At 47.6% G+C, this 13,097-nt stretch overlaps 1 protein-coding gene across 2 annotated transcripts in view; it reads left to right on the plus strand.

Annotated features, from left to right (window-relative positions):
* The window catches only part of Glra1 (glycine receptor alpha 1), a 97,213-nt gene that overhangs the window by 58,352 nt on the left and 25,764 nt on the right, over positions 1-13,097 (plus strand). For both annotated transcript variants that reach the window (XM_021634604.2, XM_021634605.2), the window contains exons 4-6: positions 7,163-7,386; positions 10,021-10,103; positions 11,780-11,917. In XM_021634604.2, the coding sequence (XP_021490279.1) occupies positions 7,163-7,386; positions 10,021-10,103; positions 11,780-11,917 (445 nt within the window). The remainder of the gene's footprint in view (positions 1-7,162; positions 7,387-10,020; positions 10,104-11,779; positions 11,918-13,097) is intronic.

Consider the following 13,097-nt stretch of genomic DNA (forward strand, 5'->3'; position numbering starts at 1 on the left):
AGATTTTTTTTTAAGTTGTGTAATTTTCATTGAAGAGTTCTTTCACACCTTTAGCTAAGTTTATTCCTGGAGCTGGAATGGAGGCAGGTGTTATATTTGAGACGGGGTCTCCTGTAGACCAGACAGTCTTCAAAATCCATATGTAGCTTGACAGTCTTTTCCTTTGTTTCATGTGTATGAGTACTTGTACAGGTATGTCTATGTATCACATGCATGCAGCGCCCTAGGAGGTCGGAAGACCCCGGTATCTGGAGTTAAAGACAGTTGTAACCCACCATGCAGGTTCTGGGAATCCTCTACATGGGCAGCCAGTGCCGAGCCATCTCTCCAACCGCATCCTTGAACTTCTAATCCTCCTGCCTCTGTCTCCTTAGTGTTGGGGCTACAGGTGTTCCCCCACCATGCCTGCTTTATATGGCACTGAAAATGGAACTGGAACCAGGGCTTGGTGTATGCTGAGCAAACAACTCCCTGAGTTACTTTCTCAGCTCCTAGGGTTTGGGGTTTTGTTTCATTTTGTAGCTGTTTAATTTTGAATAGGGTGCTCTCCTGGTTTTTTTATTTCTTTGTTTGATTGTTTGTTCTTAGCAAATTCATTATTAGTGCATAGAGAAGCTACTGCTTTTGTATGTTGGTTTTGTATGTTGGTTTGTATCCTGGTACTTGAGTGAATTCATTCATCACTTCCGATAGCCTTTGTTGGAGTCTTTGGGGTTTTCATGTACAGAATCATATGAACTGCAAACAGGGACAATTGGACTTCCTATTTCATATACCTTGAACTCTTTTCTCTTGTCTAATAAGAGAGTGAATTTTATATCATCAGACAAATTAGGTTCAAACTCCAGCCACTTGTACACCCTCAACCCTTTGTCAACATGCTGACATACTCATCTCCTTGAGTCATCTTTGTCTTGAAAATCAAGTTGAGTGCTGGGGTAATGCTCAGTCATACCTTACAAGCATAGGCCTGAGTATGGTCTCAGAATACAATTTGTTTGTTTGTTTGTTTGTTTGTTTTTCAAGACAGGATTTCTCTATATAACCTACAAAGTAAGACTTACTTTGTAGACCAGGCTGGACTCAAACTCACAGAGATCTGCTTGCCTCTACCTCCCAGAATGCTGGGATTACAGGCATGTGCCACAGCACCCAGCTTCAGAATTTAAAAGCCAAAGACAGACAGGTGAATCCCTAGGAGTCACTAGTAAGCCAGCCTAGCCTACTTGGCAAGTTCCAGACCAAGGAGAAACCCTGTCTCAAGGCCCGAAAGAGAGACAGAGGGACAGAGGAGAGAGAGAAAAAAGAACCAGACAGACAGGCAGACATAATGGAGGGAGTGAGGAAGAGAGCATAAAAGGTGGATAACACCTGAGGATCAACAGGATAATTGTCCTCTGGCTTACACACGCAGTTGAACTTACACACACTGTGCTACTTTCTTTTCGGTCACCATGATAAAATAACCTGACAAGGAGCAATTTATGGGAGGACACTTTCTCTGGCTCACAGTTCTAGAGATACGAAGTCCATCACAATGGGGAAGGCACGGCAGCAAGGACAGGAAGCTGGCTGGTAACACCACTTCCACGCTCAGTAGAGACTACAGGAAGTGAAGCCAGGCAATAAACCCTCAAAGCCCAGTGTCACACTTCCTCCAGCAAGGCCCCACTTCCTAAAGGCTCCGTAATCTTCCCAGAGAGCACCACCAGCTGAGAACCAGATGTCCAAACATTTCGGGGTGTTTGTCATTCAAACCACAACACATACCAACCCATGAACACATACACCAACACATTACGCACACTTTTCTTTAAATCGAATCTTATGCAGCAGGATTCCTCTCAGGATTGAAAAAGAAAAATGTCAAGTTATGCAGCATGCTTAGACACATGCCTGGCTCACAGTAGGATCCTCAGTAAGGGGAAGCTGCTGTCATGCTAGGTTGCATAGACAAGAATGCCCCCGCCTACACAGCTCTGTCTGGGCTGAGTTTTTTCTATGTGAGAGTCCTTTTTTACCCCTGACTCTCTGCATTCTAATCTTAAACACCCTGAAGCTGTAGCCCCATTCCTCATGGCTGCTCTAAGCATTCACACCTCTGTCCTCACACGCCTTTGGCTTCTTTCCCAGCAAAGCAGATACCATGAGCAGTTACTGCACGAGAGCTGCTCTGAGACGCCAGCTTCAGGAGGAAAGACAAACTGAAATGGGCATCTCAGGTGCCACATTCTCATCTCACCTTGCTGGAGGCTAGCCCTACCTTTTGGGGGATGCCTCTGATAATAGTGTGTTGGTACATCCTGAGACCCCTGACACTAGGAGCTTCCTGTTGTGGATATCTGCGACCACATTTTGCCTTGTAAGCTGGATAATCTGAGTTCTCCAAGTGCAGAAACCAGGAACTTTTGCTTCTGCATCTGCATCGGGCTTCTGCCTCTGCCTGCCCGCCTGCTTGCACCCAATGAGAAGAGTCAATCTGAGTTTAGCAGAGCAAAACACACTCACCTCTCTCCTCCAGAGCTGACAGCTGAGACTGCAAAACGTGTACAGGGGCCGGCAAGATGGCTCTGCTGGTAAAGGCAAATGCCACAATGCTTCACAAACTGAGCTAGAGACCCAGAACCTACACAGCAGAAGGAGAGGACCAACTCCTGAAAGTTGTGGTCTGACCTCAACCCCCGTGCCATAGCAGGTGCACATACATATAAACACATACACAACCCAAAAAAAGTAATAAAACACTGTTTGTTCTTCAAAAGATGCATGTACAAAAGATGACAAGTACAGTGGTGTCATAATCCAGCACTCAAGAGGCTGAGGCAGGAAGATGGAAAGTTTAAGGACAGCCTGGGATACACATAAAAAAATATGAACGTGAGTTCGCTCCTTCCATCCATCCCTTACTGCTGTGTCTCTTGCTTCCGGTAATCCTTCGTAGGCTTCTCGCCTTCCACATCTCCTTCCCAATAACACACCCTCATGAGCTCTGACATATTTCCTGTTCAAAGGTTCTGAGCTTCATATTTCACCACCAGTTCTGAATTTAGAGGAACCCATTAGATGTTAGAATGTTAAACTAGACATCATAAAGAAAGAGGGAAAAATCCAACTATTAGTGACACATAGGAAACCTTCAAATGTTTGGAGTATGGGCGGATGAATGCATGAATGGATAGATGGAAGGATGGATGGATGGATGGATGGACAGGTGGATAGATAGATGGATGATGGATAGATGGGTGAGTTGTTGTCTTTCCATGGTCTTATAAACAAAAACTGGTTGTCCAGTTACCAGAGGTCAGAGTGTCAGTGAATCTTGAGTCTTACAAAATGGCTGAATCGATGCTGAAGACAGTTGGACTACTCTTCTGATAGCCCTCATTCAGGGATTTGAAAGCAGGACTTTAAGTCCTGGATCGGAGAATTCCACCGTTGCCTCTCTGACCCGTGACCTTGCACGTGGACTCCCACATGTGTCCAACAGCAAGCCAGCAAGGTGTAAGGCTAAGAAACCTAAGCAGCACTTAGCTTTCAGCCCATTATACCAGCCATTTCAATCCCTCCTGAGCTACATTCCCCACAACTGTTTACCGACCCCAAGAGGAAAACTCCATGGTGAGAACTTGTCTGCCAGAGAAGTCAGGCAACAGGGACCATACAATATGCTGCTCTAGTCTTTTGCTCTGACTCTCATGAGTCATTTTATAATGAGATCCATGGGGCCTGTTCCTTCTTTCAAATAATGCACCTTTCTATTTGTTTACATGCACTATTTCTGCAGAAAGGAAACAATACAACATGAAACTAGGGGAGGACTATTAGGGGTAGTAGAGATGATGTAGGGAAAACACACATTTACCATCATCCTTTCCAACTGCAGTTGATCATACTTAGGAGAAGAGCCGCTCCCAGGGAGGAAGCACTTAGTTGGATGTTTGTGAGGATTTCATCCTTCTGGGAGTTCAGCAAGAAAGCCAGGGGTACCTGGTACCTGGTGCATGCAGAGCCTAAAGGTGGCAGGGCTTAAGTTGAGTTCACAGAATTTGCCAGGCAACAAGGACCAGAGTATCCAAAGCAAGAGTCAACTTCCTCCATCCAAGTCAAGTGCTCACTAGAGGGTTGGGTCAATGTGATTCCAGCCCTACATTCCCCAACCCATGAGCCCTGTTCTTGGACACATCTCTCAGCCTTTCTAAACCCATTTCTCCCCCCCCCCTTGCCGTGGCAATCTGAGAGTTTGCTTTCAGAGCTTTTGTGAGAATTAAATGTGTGTGACAGTATGGAAAACATTTTAAGAAATGTCACTTCCTTTCCTTCCTTGAAGCTACATGAACAGTCTTGACATGTCACTAGCAGGAACATCAAGAGTGTGGCTGTTGTTTGGGGACTGGAGGCTTTTTCTGCCCAACCATTCATAGTGTGTTCACTTCCAGATGACTTTCCCAGAACCCACCCTAGCACACTGTATGTGTAAGCTCCAAGGGAGATGGAGAGGAGGGGCCAGCTTTAGAGATATGACCAAAGCATGAAAAGCAGAGCCCAGCATGCAGGATTGGTGCGATGGCTCAGCGGGTAAAGGCACTTGCCACTAAGCCTGACAACCCAAGTTCAAATCCAGAATCCTACATAGTGGAAGGAAAGAACGAAATACCTCTCAAAGTTGCTCTCTGCCCTTCACATCTTCACTCATATGCTTGTGCGTGCAACACATGCAACACACAGAGAGAAAGAGAGACTAAGAAACTAGACAAATGGTAATTTGAATCTTTTTTAATTTTTATTTGATATATATGGGCATTTTACCTCATGGAGGTCTATGTATATGGTCCCTGTGGAGGCTAGAAGAGGGTGTCAGATTCTCTGGAACTGAGTTAAAGATGGTTGTGAGCTTCCACATAGGTGCTGAGAATCAAACCTGAGTCCTCTGGAAGAGGATCCCTGGAGAGATGGTTCAGTAGACAAAGGTGCTTATCATCAATCATAAATGACCTAAGACCAATCTTCAGGACCCATATGGTGGGAAGAGATAATAACTCCCTCCAGGTGTCCTCTGACCACCACACGTGTGCTGCACACAAAAAAAGAAGGAACAAAGGAAAGAAAGAAAGAAAGAAAGAAAGAAAGAAAGAAAGAAAGAAAGAAAGAAAGAAAGAAGGGAGGGAGGGAGGAAGGAAGAAAAGAAAGAAAGAAAGAAAAAGAAAGAAAGAAAGAAAGAAAGAAAGAAAGAAAGAAAGAAAGAAAGAAAGAAAGAAAGAAAGAAAGAAAAGAAAGAGGAAGGAAGGAAGGAAGGAAGGAAGGAAGGAAGGAAGGAAGGAAGTTCTTTTTTCCTTAAGTACTCTTAGCTGCTGAAACATTTCTCCAGCTATACAATTAAAAACAAACAAACAAACAAAACTTTAAACAATATCCAGGCCCAGCCTCCATTGCGAGACTCATACGACCTGAGATTATGAAGCCAAACGTCACCTTCTATGGGGCTTGAGGGACAGGCTGCAATTAAGTTCTAGGAAAATCCTATGAAATGCTTTGGAACGTTTTATGAAGCTATCAATATTTCCACCAGAATGAGGCACATGGGAGGCCATGGGCAGGGGTAGAATGGGCACGGGAAGATCATTTGTTTTCATTCATCCCTGCCAGTGACTGACCAAGACTAACGAGGATCCAGAAGCAGCACCCCAAAAGAAAGCACAGTGTGGCCTCATTTTATGGCACCCTCAGGGAAAAAGCGACATATCTCAAGTGTGTGTGGAGATGTATGTGAGGGAGGATGCATGTTGGTGGGGGCATGCATGGGTGTGGCTGTATGGGGGGCCGTGTGTGCATATTACTTCTTGAAGGTTGGCACCAAATGTCAGACCTCGGGTCATTAATCTTTGAGAGCCCAACACGGATGCTCCGCCCTTCTGCCTTGGGTAAGGGAAACACACATCAAATTCCATCTGTGGTGCTACTGTATTCATGGACTCCAAGTTTATAGTAATTCTCCAGCAAAATTAAAACACTTTTCTTTTTTAAGTCTTATTTTCTTTTTTATATGTGTGTTTTGTGTGTATGTGTGTGTGTGTGTGAGAGAGAGAGAGAGAGAGAGAGAGAGAGAGAGAGTGAGTGGGTGGGTGCAGCTGGTAGAAGCCAGAAGAGGGTGTCCAATTGCCTTGAAAGCTGGAGTTACAGGTGGTTGTGAGCTGCCATATGGGTATTGGGAATTGAACCTGGGTCCTCTGGAAGAGCAGCCAAGTGCTCTTAACCACTGAGCCCCTCAAACCCCTAAGAGACTTCCTACTGAAATATTTTCTTCTTACGGAATATTCTTTAGGCACATCTGCCCAGGTCCCTGACAGCTTTCCTAGGTGCGAATGGAAATAAAATGGCCTCTCAGCAATTCTATGATCCTCAGAGCAGCTGAACAAAGCTTCAGCAGGACCTGCCTTGCCCCTGCCTGAACCCCCTGTATCCCAGCATGGACCTCAAACTGTATAGCTATGAATGACCTTGAACTTCTTTTTTATTTTTTACACTTATCCCCTTACAATGTGGAGGAGTAAGCTGAATGTGTCAGTACACACCTTTAATCCCAGACCTCAGGAGGCAGAGGCAGGTGGATCTCTGTGGGTTTGAGGCAAGCCTGGTTTACAGAGTGAGTTCCGGGACAGATAAGTATACACAGAGAGATCCTGTCAAAAGAAGGAAAGAAAGAAAGAAAGAAAGAAAGAAAGAAAGAAAGAAAGAAAGAAAGAAAGAAGTTGATTTTTTACATTAGTCTTTGAATGTATGTTTAATTTGTTGTTGGGTTTGGTTTTTGGTTTGTTTGTTTGTTTGTTGTTTAGGACAGGGTCATGCTCTGCAGTGCTGACCTGGTGTTTGCTATGTAACCCAGGCTGGCCTCAAATTAATGGCAGTACTGCTGCCTCAACTGCTTATGCAGGCGTTACAGCATGCCAAGCTAAAATTCCTTCAAAATAGAAGGTCTCTTCTAAAGTTCAGATTTGCATATACTCTGCTGAGGATGGAGAGAGAGGGGTGATGTTGGTCCCCTGGTCCCCAGACATGCAGCCATTCTCAGCCTTTTCCAGGATAGGTTTTGGGGCCCATGAGCACTGAAGCCTCTGAGAGTTGGCCCCAGAGTCTAACCCCACCCCCACTGCTCTCTCGGCTGCAGGACTACCGGGTCAACATCTTCCTGAGGCAGCAGTGGAATGACCCACGTCTGGCCTACAACGAATACCCTGATGACTCTCTGGACCTCGACCCGTCCATGTTGGATTCCATCTGGAAACCTGACCTGTTCTTTGCCAATGAGAAGGGGGCCCACTTCCACGAGATCACCACCGACAACAAACTGCTGAGAATCTCCAGGAATGGCAACGTCCTCTACAGCATCAGGTGGGTTCCGGAGCCAGCAAGGCCAGGGAACCATGGGAGCAGGTTTCATCAAAAGCAAGGAGAGAGGGTGGGAAGGGTCTGTGAGGGAGGGTGGAGTTTGAGTCACCCTGTGTTTCAACAAAGACAAAGTAGATTTCCCAGACATGATCAGTAGCAAGTAGAGAGGAACAAAGTTTGAGAAGACACAGAAGCTTGGGTGGTAAATAGCACTGACTGATTAAACAAAATGGAATGAGCTAATGGGGAGAAGCTCTACTATATAACTGAGGTTTATTGGAGCAGTGAGGGAGGGGAAGGAAGGTGGGGAAAAGAGAGAGAGCAGGAAGGGGGAAAAGAAAAAAAAAGAGGAAAGGGGGAAGGGACTGGGAATCAAAATGTCTGGATTATATAGGTAAGAGCCTCTGGGAGAGAAGCCCCACCCCAGGGCAGGGCATGCCAGCCAGGCCCTGGAGCAGGTAGGGATGGAACAGGCACCACCATGTAAATGGCACATTACACAAAGATAAACCAGGGCTGCTGCCTTCCTGCTTCAAACCCTACTCGCCTTGTATTAAGCCTTGGGAAACAAGATCCCTCCCCCTGACTGTATCCTGTAGACTGATTAGGTGCTAAGCTTTCAAAGTGTCCTGTGATCCCACTCCCTGCCACATACACACCTAGTCCCTTATCTCCTTCTCTGGGGCAAAGAACAGCAGATAACGGACATGGAGAAGTGGAGAAATGGACCAACACTCGAAACAATGGCAGCTTAGGAAACAGACTATGCAAAACACTTTTCATGTGTTATATCACTATATAATTCATGAACTATGTTTGATGATCCCTATTATGTACATCAAAGAAGTGAGTACATGGGGATTTAGGAAACCTACCCAGTCTTCCATGGATCCTGCAAGGGAGTAGGTTCTGATGGGGTACTAGTCTGGGTCCCCTGCTCTTTGGAGGATCAGAAGAGCCACAGCTTTCCAGGTGGGTCCCCGAACTCCTGGAGCATCAGAATGGCCACCGACCACCACTTTCCACCAGTAGGCACATCAATACATGATAACGAACAGAAGTGTTCTGATTTAAAAGAGCTTCAGAGTACTAAACGGCCATTCCTCACACCTTCAATTCCTCACTGGGGGAGAAGTTTTATCTCCCACTCAGAGAAGAGCCTTAAATATCCAGGATGAGGCAGGGTGGAAAGTGGGGAGACTGGGCTGATCCTGACCTCAGAGATGACTGGGGTCAGTCCCTCACAGGCTCTGTGGAAGAGACCCTCACTGCTGAGGGGAAGCAGAAGCACCACTGCTTGAGTCTGCCCTTCCAGCCACATCTAGATGGAGAATGACATGGGCTGGGAGTCAGCCACCAAGGCCCTGCCAAGCCCTGACATGGGCTGCTGGAGGGAGGGTCACCTCTGCCTAGAATTCGCTGCTGCCAGGACAGTTTCATGTCTCCAGAAAACCAAGTCCCAGTGCAACCTGACAGAAGGACAGGTCAGCAGAAAGCGATGGTCCCAAGGTCATCCAACATCTGGAAATTAACCCATCCTGACAGCTGCCCCACTTCAGAGCTTTTATCTTCAGAAATGGGCCTTTAGACAGAAATTTCCCCTCCACTCCTCCCGCCCCTTCTCTGCCTCTCTTCTCTTCCCTCTTCCCATCCGCTTTTGCTTTTGTTCTGTCCTTAAAGGGGAGCACACACACCTGAAGAACGAGCTGGAAAGGGAAGTTCCCAAAGGGCCAAGTGTGTAGCAGAGGTGGAGGTAGCTATGTCCTATGGAGACATCTCCAGCTGGGTATCTCAAAGAAGTGAGTCAGGCCTTGGGATAGCAAGGTAGAGAGCGTGCCAGCCAACCCAAGAGCCATAAGGACTCAGCATGCAAAAGTTAGATCCACTCGACTTTAGCACAATCGCAGCTCATCCTTTCCTACGTGTGTGTCCTGTGGGTGAGGTAGGGAGATTATCCAAGAGCCCTTCTCTTTGCTCTGCAGCCAGTGCTCTGGTGTGAGCAAAGACTTTCAAGGTTGTATTGCAGCCTGAGCTACCAGCCTGGAATGTTAGAGAAGGGCTCCCTCTGGCTCTGGAGCTGCAGCCTTTACAAGGCTAAACACCTCAAAATAAATAACTGACCCACTGTTTTCCTTCTACCCCTGCCTGAACCCACAAATGTGAGTCGGTTGAATGGAAACAGCTGGGGCGGGGGGGCAGTCTCTGAACTCACCTCTGACAGGCCCGTCAAGTGACTGGAAGCAGGCAAGAGCCACATGCAGGGCTTTCTGCCCAATAGTGGGAGTACCTGAAGCTGGGGACTTGGTAGAAAACGTGGGATCTACCTGAGGAAAGAGCTGGCATGGGGGCAGCTCCTGGCACCCCGGAAACCTGCTAAAATTCATTCTCTACCCTCCAAGAAGGATCCAGAGAAACCCAGAAGGCCCTCCGGCTGGTGACTTGAGGCCACCTCCTTCCTGTTGCCAGGCCTCCTCTTCCATCCCAGGAGTTTGGAAATGTACATACAGTTAAGCTATAAGCACCGACCCCCTGGTCACTGGTCCCCACCCTGAAACAGTGATTTCAACTGGCCAAAGTATGGAGGTGCAGACTCCCTAAATGTGGTCCCAGCATCTGCCCTGTCCCTTCTCTTCCCAGAATCACCCTGACACTGGCCTGCCCCATGGACCTGAAGAATTTCCCGATGGATGTGCAGACATGTATCATGCAACTGGAAAGCTGTGAGTCCGAATCAGTGTTTGTTTGTTTGTTTGTTTGTTTGTTTGTTTGTTTGTTTGTTTTTAAGGAGCCAAGCTCCTACTTACCCGTGCCAGGCAGAAATGCCCTAATCCCTGGACCCCAGGAGAGTACTTTTATAACTCAGAGTACCAAGTGAAGGGACTTGCATTGAGAAAATGCATTAGAATATGACTCCCCTGCTCTGTCTCACTGGGCACAGGCTTTGTCATCTGCGGCACCCTCCCAGGACGAGGCACTGTGCCAGGTCCCTTGTGAATGTGCCTGCCAGGAATGAAGAGATGTGGACTAGGGGAACTGTGCTCTGAAGATGCTCGTGTCGGTGGGGGTGGTAGTCAACTGACTGCACAAGTCACTCTAACAAAGAGGAACTAGCAGGGTTTATTGCTGGAAGCAGGAAACAGGGTCAGGGAGAAAAGGCTCCATCAGGAAAGTGCCTGTCACACAGGCATCAGAAGAAGCACAAGACTGTATCCCCAGCACGCATGTAAAAGCCAAGCAGGGCTAGGGCATGGCGCAGGGCAGATCTCTGGAACTCACTTGCCAGCCAACCTAACTGAAGCAATGAGCTCCATGTTCAGTGAAGAGACCTTGTCTCAAAAAGATAGACGATGAAGAGGTGGGCCAGCAGTTAAGAGCACTGGCTGCTCTTCCAGAGGACCTGAGTGTAATTCCCAGCCCGCACATGGCATCTCACAACTGTCTGCAACTCCAGTTCCTGGGGATATGACACCTTCACACAGACATCATGTGTGCAGGCAAAGCACCAATGCACATACAATAATAAGTAGAACATGTTTTTAAAAAGGAACTCATGCCAGTCTTGCAAAGGACCCCAGTGCAGTTCCTAGCACCCACATTGGTCAGCTCACAACCATCTGAAAAATCCAGCCCTAGGAAAATCTGACACCTCTGGTCTCTGAGGCCATCTACATGTGTGTAGCTTGCACAGACACACACACACACACACACTATTTTAAAATAACAAGAAAATATTTTCTGAAATCAAATGAAGTGGAGAGCAATTGAAGAAGACACCCAACATGAACTTCTGGCCTACACACACATGATCACATAAACACATACACATTACACCACACACAGGAGGTAGGAAACAGCTAGGTAGTGCACACCACAGGAGGCTGAGGCAGAACCATTGTGAGTTTAAAGACTGAGCTGCATAGTGAGTCCAAGGCTGGTCTGGGCTACATGAGACCATGTCCCCCACCCCCCCAAAAAAAAATTAAAGAGAGATGGTCCTGAGCCAAAAAGCTGATTGGCTTGATTGGGTCATTATTCCCCACATACTCTTCTCATCAAGAACACATGTGGTAGACTCACTCCCCAGAGGAAAACCTGTAGGGAGGGGAAAAACCAACAACAACTTTGGGGCTGGCACGTGTAAGAATTACTGGTGTCAATCACCCTCCCCCAGGGGGTGAGGGGCAGGGCCCCAGGACAGACCTAGGTGGGGGGGAGGGGGAGGCTGGAGAATGAATCTAAGCAATTTAACAAGTTTCATCTCCTTTGTGAGGCAGTGGCAAAGGAAAGGCATCAGGGCTCCCCTGACTTCCACCACGATCTGGGGCTCTGCCCAGCTTCCACCCCTAAGTGTAATGTAGAGACCTTGCTGACTGCTCCCTCTTCTGATCTCTGCCAGTTGGATACACCATGAATGACCTCATCTTTGAGTGGCAGGAGCAAGGAGCCGTGCAGGTGGCCGATGACCTGACCCTGCCTCAGTTTATCCTGAAAGAAGAGAAGGACCTGAGATACTGCACCAAGCACTACAACACAGGTGGGTGGCAAGCAGCCATGATGCTCTCCAGGTCCCCAGGCTGTTTCAGATGCTCACAGAGACTGGTGTGAGGCCGTGCTTATCACTGCGGCTAGTGGAATAGGTTTGGAACGAACTTTAAAAAGAAAGCTACTGAGATGTTCTTTCTGCATGTCCTGGGGATGTCGATTTGAGCTTAGGCCACACCTAAATACAAAGGAAGCTGGCAAATAGTGTCTTTGTTCTGGGTAGGAGTCCTACTGTTGAGGCAAGCGGGGGGAGCTGGTAGACGAAGGGTAGGCTCTGCCGCCCAGAAACGTGATAGTGCAGCAGTAAAGTACTTGCCTTGGACCCAAGCAAGAATTTGCTGGGAGGCCGTGGTTCTGACTGGTAATTAGTACCCATTAGAAATTGGCCCGTTCTCTGGGAGCCACGGTAGGTGGAGAAGTGGGAACCACAAACGGTTGCTCAGCTCTCTGTCATCCATGACTAGCCTAGCCTTTGCTGGGAGGGTCTGAGTCCAGGGAGGAACTGGGGTTAGACCGGGGAAACAATACAAGCCCATTACAGGTGGAAAGCCCATCACTGTTGGGGGGGGGCAAGAGGGCTGGCATGCTGGCTGGCACACTGGTAAGAAGCTGTGTCTGACCCTAGCTGGGCAGAGGTGAGGCATGTCTGCTGTAGGATAATGCAGGTCCAGAAAGGAAGACATGGAGGAGGCGGGCCAGGAGAAGCCACTCTAAGTAGGTCTAAGTCCCTGTGAGAAACAGGCAGCCTGGGCTCTAGTCCGAAAAGGACGGCTACGCCTTTCTGGGTCACCTCACAGAAGTCTCTGAATGTCTAAAGATGCACCCCCCCCCACCCCGAGCATGCTGACTCTAAGATAACAGTATTCCCAGTGGCCACCACGAGCAGCCATTGACCAGACCACGGGTTTAAATACCACAGCAGACTCTCAGAGACCAGGGCTATTATCAGCATGCTGCATCTCCCTTTTTATCCCACTCTTTCCCGGGGTATAACTGACTAACCAAATTTGAGAGTGTATGCATTGAAACTGCACCAAGGTGTTATCTTGATGTGGGTTGCTATCTATTGTAAAATAAACACCACAATCAAGCTAATGAATATACACGTCACCTCACGCATATGTGGGTACGCAACGCGCACCTAAGACATCCCCTCTTGGCAGATTCATCTT

This window comes from Meriones unguiculatus, chromosome 11, assembly GCF_030254825.1.
Source record: "Meriones unguiculatus strain TT.TT164.6M chromosome 11, Bangor_MerUng_6.1, whole genome shotgun sequence".
Lineage (NCBI taxonomy): Eukaryota > Metazoa > Chordata > Mammalia > Rodentia > Muridae > Meriones > Meriones unguiculatus.